General features: G+C 36.1%; 1 protein-coding gene and 1 long non-coding RNA gene across 9 annotated transcripts in view; one reads left to right on the top strand and one right to left on the bottom strand.

The window, feature by feature from the left end:
* Nucleotides 1-15,534, bottom strand: part of LOC145530922 (uncharacterized) — a 62,706-nt gene extending 47,172 nt beyond the window's left edge. The window contains exons 1-4 of one of the 2 annotated variants that reach the window (XR_014072103.1): nt 15,429-15,522; nt 13,711-13,938; nt 6,367-6,472; nt 5,381-5,609 (exon numbers count right to left, since the gene is read on the bottom strand). This is a non-coding gene — a long non-coding RNA (uncharacterized LOC145530922). Of the gene's footprint in view, nt 1-5,380; nt 5,610-6,366; nt 6,473-13,710; nt 13,939-15,428 lie in introns of both variants that reach the window. The other variant, XR_014072104.1, reaches the window with a different exon arrangement.
* Nucleotides 1-24,487, top strand: part of CADM2 (cell adhesion molecule 2) — a 1,189,836-nt gene that overhangs the window by 892,429 nt on the left and 272,920 nt on the right. The window contains exon 1 of one of the 7 annotated variants that reach the window (XM_081552244.1): nt 15,539-15,615. The exons of 2 other annotated variants lie outside the window; for them this stretch is intronic. In XM_081552244.1, coding sequence (XP_081408370.1) covers nt 15,561-15,615 — 55 coding nt within the window. In that variant the 5' untranslated portion in view covers nt 15,539-15,560. Of the gene's footprint in view, nt 1-15,538; nt 15,616-24,487 lie in introns of those variants that run through there. 4 more of the 7 variants (XM_081552266.1, XM_081552260.1, XM_081552262.1 and 1 more) reach the window with 4 other exon arrangements.

The raw sequence follows: 24,487 nt of genomic DNA, 5'->3' as shown, positions 1-24,487 counted from the left end.
TAAGAAAGCCTTCTCAGGTGAGCAATGCAAAGATATAGAGGAAAGCAAAACAATAGGAACGACTAGAGATCTCTTCAAGAACATTGGCGATACCAAGGGAATACTTCATGCAAAGATGGGTACAATAAAGGACAAAAACCACAAGGATTTAACAGAAGCAGAAGATATTAAGAAGAGGTGCAAAAATAAACAGAAAAACTGTACAAAAAAAGGGCTTAATGACCTGGATAACCACGATGGTGTCGTCATTCACCTAGAACCAGACATTCTGGAGTGTGAAATCAAATGGGCCTTAGGAAGCCTTACCAAATAATGCTAGTGGAGGTGATAGAATTCCAGCTATGGCTATTTCAAATCCTAAAAGATGATACTGTTAAAGTGCTGCATTCTATATGCCTGCAAATTTGAAGCACTCAGCAGTGGCCATAGGACTGGAAAAGGTCAGTTTTTATTCCAATCCCAAAGAAGGGCAATGCTGAAGAATGTTCAAACTACCACACAATTGCACTCATTTCACATGGGAGCGAGGTAAATGATCAAACTCCTTCAAGCTAGGTTTCAACAATGTGTGAATTGAGAACTTCCAGATGTAAAACCTGGATTTAGAAAAGGCAGAGGAACCAGAGACCAAATTGCCAACATCTACTGCATCATAGAAAAAGCAAGCGAATTCCAGAAAAACATCAACTCTTCTTCATTGACTACACTAAAGCCTTTCACTGTGTGGATCACAACAAATTGTGGGAAATTCTCAAAGAGATGGGAATACCAGACCACCTTACCTGACTCCTGAGGAACCTGTATGCAGGTCAATAAGCAACAGTTAGAACCGGACATGGAACAACAGACTGGTTCCAAATTAGGACAGAAGTACATCAAGGTTGTATATTGTCTCCCTGTTCATTTAACTTATATGCAGAGTGCATTGTGTGAAATGCTGGGCTGGGTGAATCACAAGCTAGAATCAAGATCGATGGAGAAAATATCAGTAACCTCAGATATGCATATGATAGCACCCTAATGGCAAAAATCAAAGAGGAACTAAAGAGCCTCTTGATGAAGGTGAAAGAGGAGAATGAAAAAGCTGGCTTAAATTTCAACATTCAAAAAACTGAGAGCATGGCATCTGGTCCCATCATTTCATGTCAAATAGATGGGGGAAATTGGAAACTATCAGACTTTATTTTCTTGGCCTCCAAAATGACTGCAGTTACTGCAGCCATGAAAATGAAAGAGCATTGCTTGTTGGAAGAAAAGTTATGACCGACATAAATAGTATATTAAAAGGTAGAGACATCACTTTGCTGACAAACATCCATATAATCAGTTATGTTTTTCCCAGTAGTCATGTACCTGTGTGAAGGACAATAAAAAAAGGATGAATGCCAAAGAATTGATGCTTTTACATCATTCTGCTGGAGAATACTCTTGAGAGTCCTTTGGACAGCAAGGAGATAAACAGTCAATCCTAAAGGAAATCAACGCTGAATATTCATTGTAAGAACTGATCTAAAGCTGAAGATCCAATACTTTGGCTACCTGATTGAAAGAGCTGAATCATTGGAAAAGACTCTGATGCTGGGAATGATTGAAGGCTGGAGGAGAAGGAGATGGCAGAGGATGAGATGGTTGGATGGCGTCACTGACTCAATTGACATGAGTTTCAGCAAACTCCAGGAGATGGGGAAGGACAAGGAAGCCTGGTGTGCTGCAATCCGTGGGGTGGCAAAGAATTGGACACGGCTTAGCAACTGAAAAACAACAACATACAATAAAGAAGAAAGGAAATATTTCATGGTCTTTCACAGCACTTGGGAATGAATGTGGTGTGTGCTTAGTTGCTCAGTCATGTCCAACTCTTTATGACCCGCATGGACTGCAGCCTACCCGGCTCCTCGGTCCATGGGAATTCTCCAAGCAAGAGTACTGGAGTGGGTTGCCATGACCTCCTCCAGAGTATCTTCCCAATGCAGGGATCAAACCCAGATCTTCTGCATTGCAGGCATATTCTTTACCAACTGAGTCACCAAGTAATTTCAAAATAAAGACAGATTATTTAAAAGAGGTATGCAATGTTAGGTCATGTGTAAATGTTCTAATTAATATTTACTTTTCTGATACATTGTATTTTTAAGTTCCATTAATGTTCTCATGCAAAAAAAAAAATAATAACACTGTCACCTTCAATCTAGCACTTTTGTTGGAAGAGGATTATGCTGTCTAGACTTATAACAGTAATTTGCTACTGGTGTAACTATATGGCAATTGTTTTGTAGAGCTTGTCTTGAAGTGCTAGAACAATGGTCCTAATTCCTCTCACTCTTAACAGTCAGTCTGGTATGTCCAAGCAAACATATGTGAAATAATTATTTTACAGAACAGACAGAAGTCAACTGAGTCTCAGTGATGCTATATAAAATTAATGCTACTAAGTCATATGAAAAAGTAAACATAAAAGAACAAAAATCTCTCTCCAAGCTCTATACTCTTTTGTGCTTGTGCTGTGCTTAGTTGCTCAGTGGTGTCCAACTCTTTGCAGCAAATTGACTGTGGCCCACCAGGCTCTTCCGTCCATGCAGATTCTCCAGGCAAGAATACTGGAGTGGGTTGCCATGCCCTCCTCCAGGGGATCTTCCCAACCCAGGGATCGAACCCAGATCTCCCGCATTTTAGGTGGATTCTTTACCGTCTGACTTTTGTGAAATCTATTGTCAAGTTTCTTGAAAAGTTTTGGTCACACTTAATATCTTCATTTGATCACCTCTCATTAACTTCCTAAAACACTGCGTCCTGCTTTCTGTTTGTATTTTTAAAGTTAATCTCTTCATAGCAAAGCCCATAAGACATACTAGTGGTCAGTCCCCTTGGACAAGTGTCTGACTTTTTTATAAACTTGGTTTTATTTTGACATATGATATATAAAAATCTCTTTAATTCTTTTTTTTTTTTTTCACTTTGGGATATATCACTCTCTTTTTGATAATCAACTACTTCAGTCTCCTTATCCAAGAGCTGCTGTTTTGTTCATGTTACACTGTATCCCTTTCCTTGGATAGTCTCTTTCCACATTAACCCTGGGCTTGACACTGTGATTTGTTTGGGCCAATGGGATGGAAGCAAATTTGAAGCATGAAGAGACTGGAAAAATGTTTGCTGTACTCAATCAAGCAAGAGCTATGAAATCAAGCCCAGTCATCATTGGTCACCACTGCTGACAGCCAGCCTTCCCTCAGAATTAGAGCCCCCCTAAAAGAGATAATTGGCAACTTTAGATATGTTAGGGAGCACAGCTTAAATCAAAAGTACCCAGTGGAGCACTATACAAATTGCCACTTCATAAAACTGTGAATTAACCTCGAAAGCAGTTATTTGATATAAGCCATTATGTTTTGGATTGATTTACTGAAGAGAAAAATTTAACAGATATACTAAGTTCCCTTTTGTAATTAAATCTTAATTAGAGGCATCGCTATCTATCCTGTAGTCTATCTGGACATCCAGGGTCTTTCTCAATTTGTTTTCCCCGTTTTTCTCCTTCGTCTAATAGATTTTTAAGTTGGGCTACTATTTGTAAACCTCAAATTATTTTAATACTGATATGATTGAATATTTTATGAAGTTATATATTTTGATATGTTACAATTATTAAACCTCAATAATTAGAAGTAGAATGATTGGTTCATTTAAATATGGATTTAAATGCCTCTCTCCCTCTTTAGATTATATATTCCACTTTCTCTTTCATAACACACAGTATTTCTGACTGTCTTATATGATACAGGTATGAGCCTATTAATTCTTTTATTTGTTATCTAATTAATTCTGAGCCTCTGAAAGTTTTTTGTAGTCTCCCTTCTAAAAGATAATATAGATAATGAAAGAATAGTCTATTTTTTTTTCATTATAAAAACCAGAAATTGTGTCATGGTTGTTTCACTCAGATGTAAAATCTCCATCATCTCTATTCCTTGTTTAACCAAAGACTGTTTGGACAGCTTGCAAAGGATTCCTCAGTAGGAAACTGATCTCTATAGTGTCTCAGTCTCATGGCTATGTTTGCCAGCTTTCTTGCCCAGAATTATTCCCATTCACAAAGCTAAGTAATACCCACAAAAATCCTTAAAGGAAGTTAAAATTAAGTTTCTGACAATTAGAATAAAAGAGGGAAAAGCTGTTAAATGTATGGAATTCGAAACTTATGAGTAAATATCTTTTCCAACCACACCTATCATAAATGCTACACACAGGAAGCATTTAAAAACACTGCCAAAATTTTTTTAGCTACTTACATTTTGCTATTTTGCTCAAAACAACATGCCTTTTCTAAAGTAATCATGGAAACAGATGAAAAGAGGCCTTTTGTAGAGCAGCCTCTCAATATGGCTTTTGGAGTTGGTTAAATGTATTATAAGACACTGTTAATGCTGACCTTATTGAAGCAACTCCCGTCAATTACTACACTAAGTTGTGTGCTTAAACATTTAGTTATTTCTTTTTACTTGCTTTTAATGTGCCTTACTCATAGTAATAGTCAATCAACAAGGTTAGAAAAAATGAAAAATGAATCAACATTGTTATTTTTCTACTCAAATTTCTTCTGTAACATTTTATCCCTTTATCAGCAGGAAATATATCCTGATGTGTTAAAATAAATTGAGGCAATATATAGTTTTAGAGTCTAAGGTGTACCTCCACATCTTTTAAAAAATATTCTCTCTCTTTATATTAGTGTATTAGTTAGAGAAAACTTGTGTAGAGGCAAAGTAGAATTCTAAATTATAGGATTTGAATATGTATGATAAAAATCTAAATCATACAAAATTGAGGGGCACTTCACTGGGTCAATGTAACTGAGTGTGGGGAGATGGAGGGAGAGATGAGGAACAACTACATGAATTTAATCAAATTGTGTTCTTTAGAAAGTATATTCAAAATTCAACTGAATAAGAATTATCCTTAATAAAGTGTCCTAAGCTTAACCCTTTAATTAGTTTATCTTGGAAATTTTTATGGAAACTGGGCCTATTATTGCTATTTTTAATATGACATCAAAAATATAAATTAAATTTAGTAAATTACAAGTTACAATTAGGTGGTTTTTCTATTTAGATAAGAAAAATATTAGAAATCAACAATTTTCCTACCTTATATATTCTTTTTTTTTTTTTTTTTTGGTTTGTATCTTGAAAAAACTAGCATATTCAAGGATTAAATTTATAGGTTTAAGGTAAATGCTGTTAGATAAGAATAGAAGGGTGTGTAGGGATTTGGTTAAATGAAATAGCAAATGCACAGAAATAAGCCATTAAAATGGCTCAATCATCAATTCAAACCACGGATGACCACTGTTTATGGATAAGTGTGTACCCTATTTTCTTACCAACCCTTCTGCTTCCTATTTGGTATGCATCCAAATTTCTGCTGTGTTAACATTTGCTCCTGGGAGGAGATGAAGGAAAAAGGTCCGTAAGGTTTCCATTGTCCCAGATAGTAGAAACATCTGCTGAATTCACTAGCAGCTTGCTGGTCCAAGTGAGGAGGGAGAGTTGATGCTTATCAACCCTGCCATATGAGTCGATGATATTTCCCGTGCCCTGGGGCTACACAAGCTTAATCAAGAAAGAATAAGGAAGAGCATTACATGTCAGAATTCCCTCATTAAACAAGCATGATATTTTTAAAAGTAACCATATGACATTATAAATTCTGTGTTTAGTAGTAATGAAACTCAAATTTTAACAAATAGCTGCTTATTGGATCACTTTATCATTAATTAGATTATTTTGAGTAATGATGGACTCCATACTTCAAAACTTTGCTTAGAGAGAATTGACCCTTAAACTGGAGGAGATGGTTATTGTTCTCAGTGAGAAAAAGTGTGTTGGAATAAACATGTATCACTTTTCCCTTTCATAAGGTCAACTATATAGGTAATTTTAAGATTAGCTGATCAAAGATTCCAATAATGAGAGTTGGGATTAATATCCCCAAAGTGAGTTTAATGAATTGTTAATAACTGTAATTATGAATTTTAACACACATATGCATATACTTGCCATTCGGAAAGTATTTTCATTTAAAACTGTATACTTATTCCCATGTTGCTGCCAATACTCTAGTCCCTTGGAAATTTTTACAATTGCCCATTGAGTCTGTGGCTCATCCTATTGAGTGACCTACATTTGAAAATATTTGATAAATCATTGTAATTCAAATGATTCATTTAAAAATTTGAAAACATAGCATTTTACATATTTAATTTTGAGCTCTCAAATGAATCAGTTATTAAGACTAACGTATACCAGTGTCATATATATGTGAGTATATATATATATATATATAATTTATAAATATATGATAGCTTACGGTGAACAATATTAGATTTGTGATCTATGAAGAAGGAGATTTAGCTTCAGGACCAGGGACCAGTCTTCATACACTCAGAACTTTATGTGGCAGAAGTTTTATCACACTGAAAAATGACAGAAAGCTTCTGATATAGACATCAGAAGGGAGACAGAGAGTGCCCCACTCTCTGTCTTAACAAGACATTAGTCTTATCAAGCCTTATACACTTTTACCAGACCCATTCCCACAATATACATCTTAAATTAGCAAGATTAGAACTAACAGTAGAAAGATCTTACCAAACCCACTCCCACAACATATATCTTAAGATAACAAGATTAGTCAGAAGGTTCTTGTTAAGAAGGAGAAACATGCCCTTGAACAATTACATTGTTTTTACATAATCATTAGTACAGAGCTTAAGGAAAAGTACATCCGCTGGATCATCCAAAAAGCAAGAGAGTTCCAGAAAAACATCTATTCCTGCTTTATTGACTAGACCAAAGCCTTTGACTGTGTGGATCACAATAAACTGTGGAAAATTCTGAAGGAGATGGGAATACCAGACCACCTGACCTGTCTCTTGAGAAACCTGTATGCAGGTCAGGAAGCAACAGTTAGAACTGGACATGGAACAACAGACTGGTTCCAAATAGGAAAAAGAGTACGTCAAGGCTGTATATTGTCACCCTGCTTATTTAACTTATATGCAGAGTACATCATGAGAAATGCTGGGCTGGAAGAAACATAAGCTGGAATCAAGATTGCCAGGAGAAATATCAATAACCTCAGATATGCAGATGACACCACCCTTATGGCAGAAAGTGAAGAAGAACTGAAGAGCCTCTTGATGAAAGTGAAAGAGGAGAGTGAAGAAATTGGCTTAAAACTCAACATTCAGAAAACTAAGATCATGGCACCCGGTACCATCACGTCATGGCAAATAGATGGGGAAACAGTGGAAACAGTAGTTGGCTTTATTTTTTGGGCTCCAAAGTCACTGCTGATGGTGATTACAGCCATGAAATTGAAAGACGCTTACTCCTTGGAAGGAAAGTTATGACCAACCTAGATAACATATTAAAAAACAGAGATATTACTTTGCCAACAAAGGTATGTCTAGTCAAGGTTATGGTTTTTCCAGTAGTCATGTATGGATGTGACAGTTGGACTATAAAGAAAGCTGGGCGACAAGGAATTGATGCTTTTGAACTGTGGTGTTGGAGAAGACTCTTGAGAGTCCCTTGGACTACAAGAAGATCCAACCAGTCCATCCTAAAGGAGATCAGCCCTGGGTGTTCATTGGAAGGACTGACTGATGTTGAAGCTCCAACACCAATACTTTGGCCACCTCATGCGAAGTGTTGACTCATTGTATAAGACCCTGATGCTGGGAAGGATTGGGGGCAGGAGGAGAAGGGGACGACAGAGGATGAGATAGCTGGATGGTATCACCGACTCAATGGACATGAGTTGAGTAAACTCCAGGAATTGGTGATGGACAGGGAGGCCTGGCCTGCTGCGACTCATGGGGTTGCAAAGAGTCAGACACGACTGAGCGACTGAACTGAACTGAACTGAACTGAGAAAGATGAGTTGTTTTGCTGTATAATCATTAGCTCTGGGCTTAAAGAAAGTCAGTCTCAAAGATTGCTGTCATAACAACTCAGAGTTTAAGAAAAAAATGCCTTTTGTGACTAAGACAAAGCAGTGTAGAAAAAAATGTTTGTCCTTTTCTCCTCCTCAAGGGCCCTGACTCCTGATCAACACACCTAACAGTTAAGTCTTTCATATAGCATATTATATATATATATATATATATATATAAAGAGAAAGATAGCTACATATCTAAATCTATCCATCTATTATAACACATTTTGATTTCATATCTATCAAACTTATGACTAGGATTTTGAAATGGAAATATGTTGTTGCACAAATTGTATATAGAATTCATGAAGTATGTCATAGTCTATTTAGCTCCAATCAGATATAGAAAGAAAACAAATAGGAACAGTTTGAGCATGAATACTGTGAGTACTCCTATTGAAGAGCTTTTACTTCTGCAGACAGGTATATATCCATTTTGCCCTTTGTTAACTTGATGTTTCAGTTACAATACCCACTTTCCTAGAACAACTACATATATATGATAATGCTCGTGAGACTCAAGAACCTATATCTAACATCACGTTTATCCAAAGGTCACAAGACAGATGACACAAGGATGCCAAGAACCAGCAGAGACTTTATGCCCCACTGAAATGTTTCTGTATAGGCAGTCACTCTTTACTAGACTGAATTTGTGTGGGCTTCATCATCTCAAGAAACCTCCAGCTCTGGAATCTCTTCAGCTTTTATGCCTTCTCAGGGTTATGCCATCAGTTCCCATTATCTGATACAAGTTCATCTGATCAATATTGATAATTCATTATTTAATAAATAATCTTGAGAGTGAAATGTGGATGCTTAGTCCAGTATGTAGCAACTCATTTATTTTAGACCCAAGATATACCATGAATTCTTTGAATAGCAAAGACATTTCAATGAGAGTCAACTTTTTAGGATTTCCTAAGAGAAAAGACCAAGAAACATCTGTTAACCTTTTCTTTTCAACATCACAGTGAAGAGGCTGTCGGTTTTGTTATGGACGGTTTGGACGTCGGTTTGTTTATATTTCCCATTTATCATTTTGCAACAATCTCTCCAGAACGTTGGTCAGAAATCAGGAGTTAGATATTTTAAAGTTTCACCTCAAATTATTTTCTCAAAGTTTAGTTTTAATAGTTTCCACTGAACACAATTTAATTTACTATAATTTTCTAATTAACAGATTAAAAATGTAGTAACCCCCAGAAAGGGTATTAGAAGATAGTATTAATTTGTTATTTGCCTAATCAAATATATTGGAGAAGGTGATGGCACCCCACTCCAGTATTCTTGCCTGGAAAATCCCATGGACGGAGGAGCCTGGTAGGCTGCAGTCCATGGGGTCGCGAAGAGTCGAACACGACTGAGCAACTTCACTTTCCCTTTTCACTTTCATGCATTGGAGAAGGAAATGGCAACCCACTCCAGTGTTCTTGCCTGGAGAATCCCATGGACGGGGGAGCCTGGTGGGCTGCCGTCTGTGGGATCGCACAGAGTCGGACACGACTGAAGCAACTTAGCAGCAGCAGCAATAATCAAATATATAATTATTTGTGCTGAGTTATCTGTATAAATCTATACAAAATATCAAGTTTCATTAAAGTTTTCCCACAGCGGTTTTCACTTGCTATCATAGGGCAATGTTCCCCTAGATCTAATGTGGCAGTACAAAGGACTTGAACATCAAAGCATGTAAACATGGACAAGATGGGTAAAATCAACATTAATAAAATCTTTGTTCATTCAGAAATGATCAAACAGTGAAAAACACACCCTATTAACCACTGTGTTATTACATTTTTTTTTCAAAAGGGAGCTTGTTCCTTAGGGAATATTCCAAGTTGATTCATAAGTTACTGCATATTGATCAACACTTAAATAATTAAGGTGATATCATTTTGAACACAGTGTTCTTGTGTTCAAAACTATGCACCCACAATATCCCAGGAAATTTCTTATGCTCATTAGAGAATGAAAAGTGATATGCTTCTACCTCAGTTATGGAGTTTCAACATGTCTCAGGTTTATAGTGCAATGGTTAAGTTGGGCATAAAATTTCAGTTATTGGAAAGGAAAAGTCTTATTTCTATGACACTAGTCAGAGCAATTATGCTATAAGGTTTATAAAATACAGTCTTATACTGGAGAAAATCTCAAATATTTTGTTTCCTCACTTTTGCTGTCTTTTGGGAACTCATTATTTATTTGATAGCATAGTATTGCTATCCACTCAGGGAAATATATTTTTGAAACAAAGAAAGCTCTTTTAACCATAATATTTACATCTGTATATCCCAGATAACTATTGCAGCTTTAAAAACAAACAATGATATGAAAGTCCTTCATTATTAACAAGAACTTCTCAAGTCAATGACATTTTAAGGTGAAAGTAAGAAATAAACTGTCCATCAAAGAGTAGGGGTTCTTTGAAAATATGGGCAACACTCTTGTTTTAGTGTAAATTCAAGTCAATAAAATATGGATCTTCATTTACTAAAAAGTTATTTACAGTGTAGAATTAAAAATACCAAAAAATTGGTTGCTTTTACAATATATCCCCATGAATTCATGGATTCTTTGCTATTTTCTCAGTAAAATTCTTTATTGTCAATTCAACTCTTACAGTGATTCATCTCTGAGATTAAAAGCCCTTGATTTAGGGATCATGATTAAGTAGCAGAAAAATCGTATCTTCTAAGAGTATATATATTGAGCCATGGCACTTTCTGCAATGGCTTCCTTCAATGCAATTGAATGTAGAATATATATCAGCTTCTTATCATGATATAAAAACCCCTGCATGACTTGTCTTAACCTTCTTTCTACCTCATCTTGGGTCATCTCATCTGTTTCTCCTCATGCTCCAGACTCAGACTCATGGTTTGTTTGTTTGTTTGTTTCCTGGCAACCAATTTGAAATTTTTGCAAATTGAAATTTCAAATTGTCCCTGGCAAACAATTTGAAATTGTTGAAGGAATAGCCAAACTTTTTCCTGCCTCTTGCTTAGGACCTTTATATGAGCTAATTTTCTTTTTGAAATACTGGTTCCTTCTCAAGTATTCTTGTCCTCTAGCACTTTTTAAATGACTGATTTTTTTCTCGCTATTTGGATTGCAGCTGAAATATCAACACTATTTTTCATTTATATATTTGCATTTTCTTTTCTTCCAGCCTTTAGGCTGTAAGTTCTAAAGATAGAACTTTACATCATTTCCACATTGTTTACAGTTTGTTCCCAATACCTACCATGTGAAACATTTTCTAGGCACAAAACATATCTTTGTTGAATAAACTAATGTCATGGAAGTATATTTCATAAGGCCAAATCCATTACAAATGGAAAGATAAGTTTCAGAAAGCAATAATAGCAATGTATATGTTTATAATGTAATAAATAATGTTTAACCAGGTAAATTTGAAAATCTCATTGGCTTTATTAGGCAATTCATGAATGGGGCAGCATCTCATTAGCAACAAGGAGGACACTCTCAGGGAGTAGTACAAAATGGAAGGTTTTTATAAGAAAAAGTGGCACAAGGAAGTTGTTAGTAAAAGTAATTAAAGGATTATTCTTAGACTAGGCCAACTTCTTTTGGGGGCAAGGGGCCCTGAATGATTTTTATCTGTAAATCTTTTCTTATTCTGGGGACTGGCAGGATAGAGAGGGCCCATGTGACAGATTACTTCATTGGTGCTGAGCAGAAAATTTCAAACTGGTTGATTAACATTTTCTGAGGAAGGTAAAAACTTCAATTAGATTAGGTATTAAATTTGGGTTTAATATCTTGTGTTTTAGCATAGGTGATGACATTTAGGGCCTGCATTTTTTCTGTTGAAATATATATATATATATATATACAGTTCCTATGCCTAATATGAGCTGATTCAGTTCAGTTCAGTTCAGTTCAGTCGCTCAGTCGTGTCCGACTCTTTGCAACCCCATGAATCACAGCACACCAGGCCTCCCTGTCCGTCACCAACTCTCGGAGCCTACCCAAACCCATGTCCATCGAGTTGGTGATGCCATCCAACCATCTCATCCTCTGTCGTCCCCTTCTCCTCCTGCCCCCAATCCTACCCAGCATTAGGGTCTTTTCCAATGAGTCAACTCTTCACATGAGGTGGCCAAAGTATTGGAGTTTCAGCTTCAACATCAGTCCTTCCAATGAACACCCAGGATTGATCTCCTTTAGGATGGATTGATTGGATCTCCTTGCAGTCCAAGGGACTCTCAAGAGTCTTCTCCAACACCACAGCTTAAAAGCATCAACTCTGTGGTGCTCAGCCTTCTTCACCGTCCAACTCTCACATCCATACATGACCACTGGAAAAACCATAGCCTTGACTAGACGGACTTTTGTTGGCAAAGTAATGTCTCTGCTTTTAAATATGCTATCTAGGTTGGCCATAACCTTCCTTCGAAGGAGTAAGCTTCTTTTAATTTCATGGCTGCAATCACCATCAGCAGTGATTTTGGAGCCCAAAAAAATAAAGTCTGACACTGTTTCCACTGTTTCCCCAACTATTTCCCATGAAGTGATGGGACCAGATGCCATGATCTTGGTTTTCTGAACGTTGAACTTTAAGCCAACTTTTTCACTCTCCTCTTTCACTTTCATCAAGAGGCTCTTTAGTTCTTCTTCACTTTCTGCCATCAGGGTGGTGTCATCTGCATATCTGAGGTTATTGATATTTCTCCTGGCAATCTTGATTCCAGCTTGTGTTTCTTCCAGCCCAGCATTTCTCATGATGTACTCTTCATTCACCCTGAAAACAGTATTCTAGAAAGACAAAATGACTTTATGCACACATGATGTATAAGTTAAATAAGCAGGGTGACAATATACAGCCTTGACGTACTTGTTTTCCTATTTGAAACCAGTCTGTATACATGATTAAATGACAGAAGTTTGATATCACATTTTTTCTCACCTGTATCTTGTATCAGTGTCATCTCAAAATTTCTTACCATATCCTCTAATCCAAAGTTATAATCTAGACCTCTAAGTCACACTTTTATATGAGTATATCTATTCAGTACACCAATGCAATTATTTAATACATGAAAAAATATTAAAGTATAGGTAACTTGAAATGGTCAATATTATTTTATGCTTTCAGAGTTTGCATAGATGTGATTCAATCTAAAATAAAGATGTTGCCAAAATATATCTACTGAATCTAAGTCAAATCATTAATTAGCAACAATATGTTAACAATTAGAGTTGGTATAATATTTTTCTTTTGTTTTAATTAGGGAAAACTAGCATGAAAGCCAGAGAGAAGTCAATATTTTCTCAGTTTAGAACTTTTTTCACTATTTTTACCTTATTTTGCTAGTTATATTTTGTATATTTGAATCTATGTATATTTGAATTTAAGATTTGGTATACTGGCTTTATTTTTTTTACCTTTTATTTTTTCCATTTGACTTGTTCCTAGAAATGTTACTAGGAATTTTAATTTTCCTTAAGATTATAAAATATTTTAAAAAGTGCTGCAATTAAGATTTTTTTTCTTTTTAAAAATATATCAACCTTCTAAAACTTATTGAATAAAACAAAATACATGCATTATTTTTTTCCCCCTTTTAGTATCAGATTGAAGATTTCCCCAAGGATTTCAATTTTAAACAGTTATGTCCCACCCAATCCACTTTATTTTTGTCTACAGAAGATTAATTATTGTATGCTCAGCATTATATTACTCACCCTGTCTTCAGAAGAGTCTTAACATCTGTGTGTTCCTTTCCAGAATATTTCCTCCAGGTTGACATCTCAATTTAGAATTTAGATATGTGATTGAGCTTCACTGTGAACCAGACTGTGATTGTGGTCATAAATTTCTTTTCTCTGGAAGGCTGCCTCTCAAATGTTCATCAGTTAGTAAGTAAAGCTAGTCAGTTCTAGGTCTTGTTCATTCACCCTGAAAACAGTATTCTAGAAAGACAAAATGACTTTATGCACACATGATAATTACCATGAAAGCCTGTTTTGTCTTTATAGAAATAGTTTAAAAACCCTCTCATTCTTTTATATTGCCTTACAAAAAGTAGAGTTTCCTTTTCATTGAAAAATTATTTCCTTTGCATTTTATTCTTCCATATCATAAATTTGAAGATCTATCTCTATAGAAAGAAAAGAATCCTTGTGAATAAAAATGTGAACAACTCTAAACTTCACTTTTTCCTTGATAAATTATATGTGCTCATTCAAGAAATTATGTTTGAATTTTGGGGGAAAAAAACAAAACATGTTAAGGAATGAATTTATTATGGCTAAATTAATGAAAACAAAATATATTTGAATTTTTTTTAAATATAAATCAATTTTGGTTGTAAAGCCAGATATATTTTTATTTAATCTAGTTTACTAGGTCCATGGTATGTAAGCAACTTTATGTTTATTATGCAGGGGTAATAAACAGAAAAATAAGCTAAAATATGAAGAACTGAATTTGTACAGATACATGTTAAAAGGTGTTGGGAATATTTTTTTAATTGGATAATGTTTTAAAGCATGATAAAGCAATATAACCACTAAGCAAAAATATAAAGCAGGAATTAAACATGTTTCCCAGAACTTTGTAAATATTCTCTGCAGCTCAGGCCTTTTTTTTTTTTTTTACTTAATTGTTTAATTTAGGGAAAACCTAAACTTTGTGATATGGTGTAGCAATATAAAATTAATAGAAGAAACTAGAGAAGCTTACTTTATATAAAAAATAACTATGCTGGAAATATGTATAATACAAAAGGCTGAGGTATACAATCACACAAAAACATTTTTAAATGCAAAGGAGGCACATGAAATTTTATTTCACCTGTATTGCAAATTGTTCTAGGACTAGCTTTGATCCTGATAATCAAGAATTAACTCTAAATTATAAATACTGTAATAGATGCAGCAGATGGTGACTAGTCTTGATATGCCATGTAGTTAAGTGGATCACCTACTCACAGTCATAGTGTAGGTCAACTGGTAATCATCCTATGGCTATCACATAAGTTTTCTGGTCTGCTATGAGTTGGTGATGGACGAGGATGCCTGGTGTGCTGCGATTCATGGGGTCGCAAAGAGTCTAACACGACTGAGTGACTGAACTGAACTGAACTGAAGAGTGTCCAGGAAAACCTATCATCATAGTCTGGAAATGAGATAGGTGAAATTTCTTCAGGAAAATTATGATTCTTTGTTCAGGAGCTGTAGGAGCCACTGTAAATCTGAAAGAGCCTTTTGTCGTGAATCAGAAGCCAACAAAGGACTAGGGCCAACCTTTGGGTACACAAGAATTTCTGCTCCATGAGTTGGAAGCAGAATGCTCTCACAATGGCCATAGCGAACACAGGATCTAGTCTACAGGATTATTTCTGAAGCTTCCAATTTGGCACTGTTACACTCTGATACCAAAATGAAAAAGCCCTTCCAACCTTTCCTGGCCTTCCAAGACCCACTGCCCGCCAGCTTTGTTTCTTCCCTGCATTGGTCTGACAGTTGCAAAGGAACACAGGTCTCCAAAGTACTTCCTGTCTCTATGGAAACTGGCAAGCAGCACCAGACTGATGGCCAAGTTCCATAGTGGCTGGGCAGAGAGGTGGCACAGAAGGTGGATACCAGGTGTTATACTCTATAAGGCAAACTGAATCTGAGAGAATCAAGTAGAATCAAAGAAAAATAAATTATATGTGGTAGCCAAGGAAAAGAATATACTTAAAGTTTTTTTAGACAAACCTAAAAGTTGGAATGAAATGAGGAAAGAAATGATTAGAGAATTCTAAGTATTTGAAAGAACAGAGCAGCATTCCCAAAGTGGAAACATTTTGCACTTAGTTATCAGTCTTAATTTTTCCTCTAATTTCCCTTCTCACATGATGGAGCATTCATCATACTTCTCCTGAGAATTATAAGCCTACATTAATGACATCTGTGCTTTTCAGATCAATAGGCTTTAGTATGCAGTATGTGTTTCAGTCCATACAACTACTGAGCTACAACTTTCACTTTAGAAGTTTATTTGTTTAGAATGCCTTCAGTAACTTAGTGGAAGTAATAGCATGCTGTGTGTGCATTTAGATATATTTTTAGACTCTAATATAAGCAACAAGAATGATCTTGAACTTTCTAAAATGCAGGTTATTTGTGTAAATACTCAGAACCAGTTGATAGAACAAATGAGAGTGAGAAAGAAGCACAATGCTAAGAATAGTTGAGGGGAAGACCCTAAATAATAGTAGGTTATATTTGTATTTCATTTAAAAATGAGTTACCTATTTCTGTCTTTTCTTATTGAGGTTGATATTTAAGAACCTTTAACCTATTTTGTATCTATCTATTGGTCTATCTGGAATTTGGGCTTTTATAACCAAAATAAGGGAACCTAACATGAGACCTGTATTCTACATTTAAAATAGTGCTCTTGAGAGAATACAGAAAATATTTTAAAACAAAGCAAAGCATTAGGTATGCCATTTGATACAGGTGCCAATACCTTGTAGAATTAAGCAAATTAAATAAATTTTAAAAGAGTTGACAGTTTTTGCTATATATAAATACATTCCAAAAGGAAGAGTCAAAATATGTAGTATTTTTTATCTCATGACACATTTGCACTTTTTTATTGTAAAAGTTTATCTTAAATTGTCTTCATATCTTGTTTTTGTTTCCATTCACCCTTTTAAATATGATTCTTCCTTTGAGAAAGTTTTGCTCATTTCCAGGAAGGAAAAATAATGAAGTACGCAGTTCCTGTTAAATAACCCACAAAATTTGATCATTTATCCTCAAAAATCATTTACTGCAACTCCCTCTCAGATGTGCAAGGCCTCAACCTCTGCCTGTCTGTCTAGATATATCTCAGGTGATTATTGCCCTTAGTAAGCAAGCACTCAAGCACAGTGTACACTGATCCACTGTTGTGGTCCACAATTAATCTTTAGCACAAGAAAAGAGCTGATGAAACCCATTGCTTTCACTCATCATCCATTCAAGAGATAGCAAGGCTTGAATAATGCCATTTATGGCAGCAGAGCCATACTTTGGCATCAGTGTTCAAGCATGCATCTTCACCTGTCTGCTCTCTTTCAGCAGTACTGCTGGCATCAAAGATCTCTCTTCACTGTTATGCTATTGCTTCTTTATGCTAATGGCACATCACAGCCTGCCACCAAGGTTGAGGTGCCCATAATCTTAGAATTTGTCTCTTTGTGTTCTGTGTGACAGTGTGCTAGACTCTTGGTGGCCAGACAAGAAGGCATGCATGAAAGTGAAAGACAACTCTTAACTAACTGAGGTCAGCAGGGGTCAAATTTCAGTTCACTTGATTTTGAACTTGGCAATTCCTAATCTAAACAAAGAAAAATTTGAACAAATCTTTTCCTAAGTATATGACAGGTGGAAACATTGAAGGAATAATGGGAACTATTTAAAGACAGGGTCAGGAGAGCTATCCTTTCAAAATATTGACTAATCATTCTTCATTAAAATGTCTTTCACGGAAATAAATTAGAAAATTATTTACATATCATTACTGAAAGCATTCTAAATGGTTTTTAACCACTGACATAGTTAGAGAGGAATATATTCAATAATCTAAGTAAAACTGTCAGTTCAATGGGGGGAGGGATAAATTAGGAGGTTGGTATTAATATATATACACTACTATATATAAACTAGGTAATGGACAGGAATTTGCTATATAGCACAGGGAACTCTACTCAATACTCTGTAATAACCTACATGGGAAAATAATCTGGAAAAGAATATATATATACACATACACACACCCATGCAAGATATGCAGCTGACTGTGGCTCAGATCATCAGCTCCTTACAGCAAAATTCAGGCTTAAATTAAAGAAAGTGGGAAAACCACTAGGACATTCAGGTACAACTTAAATCAAATCCCCTATGATTATACAGTGGAGGTGATAAATAGATTTAAGCGATTAGATCTGGTAAACCATGCATGAAGAGCTATGGACAGAGGCTTGTAACCTTGTTCAGGAGGCAGAGACCAAAACCGTCCCAAAGTATAATAAATTCAAGAAGGTATAGTTGTTGTCTTAGGAATCTTTACTAATACCTGAGGAAAGAAGAAAAGTTCAAAGCAAGGGAGAAAGGGAAATGTATGATCAACTGAATTCAAAGTTCCAGAGAATAGCAAGGAGGGAAAAGAAGACCTTTTTCAATGAATAATGTAAAGAATAGAGGAAAATAATGGAAGGGAAAAACTAGAGATCTTTTCAAGAAAGTTGGAGATATCAAAGGAAAATTTCATGCAAAAATGGGCACAATAAAGACCTAAGAGAAGCAGAAGAGATCAAAAAGAGATGAAAAGACTACACAGAAAAACTCCACAAAAAAGGTCTTAATGACCCAGATAACCATGATGGTGTGGTCACTCACCTACAGCCAGACATCCTAGAGTATGAAGTCAAGTGGGCCTTAGGAAGCATTGCTGGCAGTAAAGCTAGGAGAAGTGATAGAATTCCACTGAGTTATTTAAAATCCTAAAATATGATGATGTTAAAGTGCTGCACTCAATATGTCAGCAAATTTGGAAAACCCAGCAGTGGCCACAGAACTGGAAAAGATCAATCATCATGCATTTCCCAGGAAGGGAAGTACTAAAGAATGTTAGACTACCTGACAATTGCATTCACTTGCCATGTTAGTAAGGTTATGCTCAAAATCCTTCAAGCTAGGCTTCAGCAGTACTTGAATTGAGAGCTTCCAGATGTGCAAATGGGATTTAGAAAAGGCACAGGAACCAGAGATCAAATTGCCAACATCCATTGGATCATAGATAAAGCAAGGGAATTCCAGAAAGACATCTACTTCTATTTTATTAACTCTTCTCTAGTCTTTGACTGTGTGGATCACTACAAACTATGGAAAACTCTTAAAGAAATGGGAATACCAGACCACCTGGTATTCTCCCGAGAAACTTGTATGCAGGTTATGAAGAAACAACTAGAACCTTACATAGAACAACTGACTGGTTCAAAATTGGGAACAGAGTATGACAGGGCTGTATATTGTCACCCTGTTTATTTAACTTATATGCAGAGTGCATCATGAGAAATGTTGGGTTGGATTCTTCACAAGCTAGAATCAGGATTCCCAGGAGAAATAACAATAACATCAAATAAATAGATGATATTCTAATGGCAGAAAGCAAAGAGGAACTAAAGAGCCTCTTGATGAGAGTGGAAGAGGTGAGTGAAAAAGCTGGCTTAAAAGTCAATATTAAAAAAACTAAGATCACAGCATCTGGTCCCATCACTTCATGGCAAATAAAAGCAGAAAAGGTGAAAGCAGTGACTGCTTTTCTTCTTGGTTTCTAAAAAAAACTGTGGATGGTGACTGCAGGGCAACAATGGAGACACAGACAGAGAGAACAAATTTATGGGACACGGTGGGGGAAGTTGAGGGAGGGACAGATTGAAAGAGTAACTTTGAAACATATACACTACCATATACAGAACAGACAGTGGGACACAGGGACCTGTACGTATGACACAGGGAGCTGAAACCTGGTGCTCTGTGAAAACGTACAGTGGTAGGATGGTGTGGGAAGTGGGAGGGAGTTTCAAAGAGGGGGGCAGTATATGTATACCTATTGCTGATTCATCTTGATGTAGAGCAGGAACTAACAATATTGTAAAGCAATTATCCTCCAATTAAAAATATAATAAGGAAAAACTAAAAATAAAAATATTATATATTTATTTTATAACAGGTGCTGAGTCAGAATGAAAATTCACTTTATTTTCAAAGTAATTCTATGGCTAAGCATGTTAGGTTTGAAAACCCAGGGCAAAAGTTTAATACCTGGCTGCTGTACCTTCTAGCCATGTGACTATGGCACATTGTTGAATGACACTTTGCATCAGATCCCTGTCTTCAAGATTGAGATAATGACAAGGTTGACATGAAGATTTAATCTTCGATAATGGAAATGCACTTAGAATAGTGCCTACCATATTGTGAACACTCAGTGAAGACTTGCAATATTTTTCATATGTTTACTGCTGGCTTAGTGATGGTTGAGCAAAGAGATAACATAGGAAGGGCACAGAAAACCACTAGATCATTCAGGTATGATGTAAATCAAATCCCTTATGATCATACAGTGGAAGTGGCAAATAGATTCAAGGAATTAGATCTCATAGGCAGAGTGCCTGAAGAACTATGGACAGAGGTTTGTGACATTTTACAGGAGGCAGTGATCAAGACCATCCCCAAGAAAAAGAAATGCAAAAAGCAAAATGGTTGCCTGAGGAGGCCTTACAAATAGCTGTGAAAAGAAGGTAAGTGAAAGGCAAAGGAGAAAAGGAAAGATATATGCAGAGTTCCAAGGCATAGCAAGGAGAGGTAAGAAAGCCTTCCTCAGTGATTAATGCAAAGAAAAAGAGGAAAACAATAGAATGAGAAAGACTAGAGATCTCTTCAAGAAAATTAGAGATGTCAAGGGAATATGTCATGCAAAGACGGGCTCAATAAAGGACAGAAATGGCATGGACCTAACAGAAGCAGAAGATATTAAGAAGAAGTGGCAAGAATACACAGAAGAACTGTACAAAAAAGATCTTCACGACCCAGATAATCACGATGGTATGACCACTCACCTAGAGCCAGACATCCTGGAATGTGAAGTCAAGTGGGCCTTAGGAAACATCACTATACACAAAGCTAGTGGAGGTGATGGAATTCCAGTTGAGCTATTTTAACCTAAAAGATGATGATGTGAAAGTACTGCACTTAATATGTCAGCAAATTTGGAAAACTCAGTAGGGGCAACAGGACTGGAAAAGGTCCGTTTTCATTCAAATCCCAAAGAAAGGTAATACCAAAGAATTCTCAAACTATTGCACAATTGCACTCATCTCACAGGCTAGCAAAATGATGCTCAAAATTCTCCAAGCCAGGCTTCAACAGTATGTGAACTGTGAACTTCCAGATGTTCAAGCTGGATTTAGAAAAGGCAGAGGAACCAAAAATCAAATTGCCAACATCAGTTGGATCATCGAAAAACCAAGAGAGTCCCAGAAAAACATCTACTTTATTGACTATGCCAAAGCCTTTGACTGTGTGGATCACAATAACTGTGGAAAATTCTGAAAGAGATGCAAATATCAGACCACTTGATCTGCCTCTTGAGAAATCCTTATGTAGGCCAGGAAGCAGCAGTTAGAACTGGACATGGAACAACAGACTGGTTCCAAATAGGAAAAGGAGTCTATCAAGGCTGTATATTGTCACTCTGCTTATTTAACTTATATGCAGAATACATTATGAGAAATGCTGGGCTAAATGAAGCACAAGCTGGGATCAAGATTGCTGGGAGAAATATCAATAACCTCAGATATGCAGATGACACCACCCTTAAGGCAGAAAGTGAAGAACTAAAGAGCCTCTTGATGAAAGTGAAAGAGGAGAGTGAAAATGTTGGCTTGAAGCTCAACATTCAGAAAACTAAGATCATGGCATCCGGTCCCATCACTTCATGGCAAATAGATGGGGAAACAGTGAAAACAGTGGAAACAGTGGCTGACTTCATTTTTCTGGGCTCCAACATCCCTGCAGATGGTGACTGCAGCTGTGAAATTAAAAGATGCTTGCTCCTTGGAAGAAAAGCTATGACCAACCTAGACAGCTTATTAAAAATAGAGATATTACTTTGCCAACAAAGGTCTGACTAGTCAAGGGTATCTTTTTTCCAGTGGTCATGTATGGATGTGAGAGTTGGACTATAAGGAAAGCTGAGTGCCAAAGAATTGATGGTTTTGAACTGTAGTATTGGAGAAGACTCTTGAGAGTCCCTTGGGCTGCAAGGAGATCCAACTAGACCATCCTAAAGCAAATCAGTCCTGAATATTCATTGGAAGGACTGATGCTGAAGCTGAAACTCTGATACTTTGGCCACCTGATGCAAAGAACTGACTCATTTGAAAAGACCCTGATACTGGGAAAGATTGAAGATGTGATGAGAAGGGGATGGCAGAGGATGAGATGGTTGGATGACTGACTCAATGGACATGAGTTTGAGTAAACTCCAGGAGTTGGTGATGAACAGGGAGGCCTGGCGTGCTGCAGTTCATGGGGTCAGAAAGAGTTGGACACGACTGAGTGAGTGAACTGAACTGCATTGAACCATCTCATTCTCTGTCACCCCTTTCCCCTCCTGTCCTCAATCTTTTCAAGAATCAGGGTCTTTTCCAGTGAATCTGCTCTTCGCATCAGATGGCCAAAATATTTGGAAAAATACATTGAGGATGAATTTTTAGGCTAGTAATACATTTATTTTTCCAATTGGGAAAATTAGTAATGTCTTTAGAAAGGCTTCCTGAACTTGAATTAAATGACAACCTGTGAACTTTAAGGAAGGAGGGAGTTAAAAGAGAAAAGTAACAGCAAACTTGATGCTGTCTCTAGGTTATAAACAGAAATAAAAGACAGTGTAAATCTTTGAGAAGTTCGACTGCCTACAACATTGGTTTCTGAATTGATTTTGTAAACCACATATCCTAAGGGTATCGAGGATTAGTAAATTCTCAACATGAGTTTGCTCTTTATTTGGAGAAACTTAATTATTTGACTTTAGGGATTTTAGGATGCAAGATTCCAGGGAACTGAAGTCATAGTACTTTAAAGTCTGAACCCATGTGAGGAGAAGATGGAGAGGAGCCATCCTGATGGCATACCTGGAAGGATAATGTATAGGTGTGCAGGTCTGTATAGTCCCTGTCATGTAGAACACCCTGACAAACATTAGTTTCTTTCTTCTATGGGTTGGTAAGGAAAGACTGAAATAATTATCAAATAATTTCTAAATAAGATAGGATAGTGAAAGGAAATTAACATTGACATCCTCCCTTATTTGATTTGAAGATGTAGTTCAGCTAGGTATGATTTCAAGGTTTTTTTCTAAAAGAATACTCTTTTCTTTTTCTTTTTTTGTTTTTCATTGTTATCTAATTCACATTTAAACAAATAGTGATATGACCCAGCAGCCTTTGTGGAAAAATAAGAATAAAATGTTGAACTTTCAGAACAAACCCCAAATGGTTCATTGACTCCATTTCACCATGGAAAAAATCACTTAACCTCCCAGTGTCAGTTTACCCATCTGTGAAATGAGAAGGATAATATTTTCTTATGGGGATGTTTTGAAAATTATTTTGCAAATGTAGTGGATGAAATTGTTGCAAGCATCACTGCTCTTTTTCCACTTCTTTGAAGAAGCAGACAGTATTATTTATGTACCAGTTGATAGTCAAATCGTAATCTGGGATGAACTATGTATATTTATTAACAGTTGTGTGCTTTTTATTACTTAAAGTTTCTCCTCTCCCCTAGACTGCTCAGTTTATGCATTATGTCAATAGCTGGGCACCTGAGCAAAGTATCTTAAAAAGAATTTGAACTTCATATTTATGAGCTGCTAATCTGATATCTTTGGTAATTACTCCTTCCTTCTGTTTTAGCTCATGTTTTCTCTGATGCAGTTTTTCACCTCACTTCACTTCACAAGATTGATAGTTCTTCATGTTTCCCTGCTAGAGGTCACCTCTGAGCTGAAGGCAAAACACATCCCATTCTGGCTTCTGTTGACTTTCAAGTCAACTATCAAAGAATTTATTCCAGACATTGCCTAACCTCAATTTAAAAACTCCACCCTAAAGATTACAGGGATATATCCTGGGGAGTTGCCATAGTGACTCAAAGAGGTTGGCATTGAGGAGACAAAGCTACTGATAGCAGATTTTTGTACTTGATAGGCTTAATTATATAATGTGGTCACGGACTTCTGTGCTTGTGTCATTTAGGTCTGGAAAGAAATTTTCCCCTTCAGGCTTTTCTCCCTCTTACAGTGCCAATCAACAGGCTTCTTGGTAATAAGAATCTTTATCCCAGTAGCTCCAGTATAACCTCATTTGGTACTTGTAGTAATGACAGAATCATTACAAAACTAAAGAAGAAAAGAAAATATATTTCCTGGGTGCTATTAAGTTATCATAATATTCTTGCATATGTAAATTATCCTTGACTTAATGAACTACCCTGCTCACATAATAGCATTTTAACCTGGCTTTAGAAAGTCATTTTTTACCCATGTTGTTAATTGTTTCCAGACTTGGCAGAGTTCATCTCCAGATCATCTTGCTGAAGTGAAATTTATATATTATGTTTCTATATGCACGGATTTTAACTATTAGAAGTGCTTTTACTAAGAAATGTTATCACATGAATTAGTAATAAATAATAAATTAGTATGACATTTAGGAAGATGGAAAACTTGAATATATTCTAATAATATCCAAATTGCCAACGGTCATTTATAGATATTTTTCCCTGATTGCAAAAGTGATATATATTCATTGGAAAAAACATCAGAAAACTACAGAAAGAAACAAAAAAGAATATTATCTCTGTCTTCTGGGCTAGAGTAATCACTTTAAGATTTTGATGGATATTTTATAAGATG

Source organism: Giraffa tippelskirchi, chromosome 2, assembly GCF_054371585.1.
Source record: "Giraffa tippelskirchi isolate mGirTip1 chromosome 2, T2T-mGirTip1v1.2.pri, whole genome shotgun sequence".
In the NCBI taxonomy this organism is placed as follows: domain Eukaryota; kingdom Metazoa; phylum Chordata; class Mammalia; order Artiodactyla; family Giraffidae; genus Giraffa; species Giraffa tippelskirchi.
Note: the sequence above shows the minus strand (reverse complement) of the source record. Positions and strands in the feature narration are given on the sequence as shown.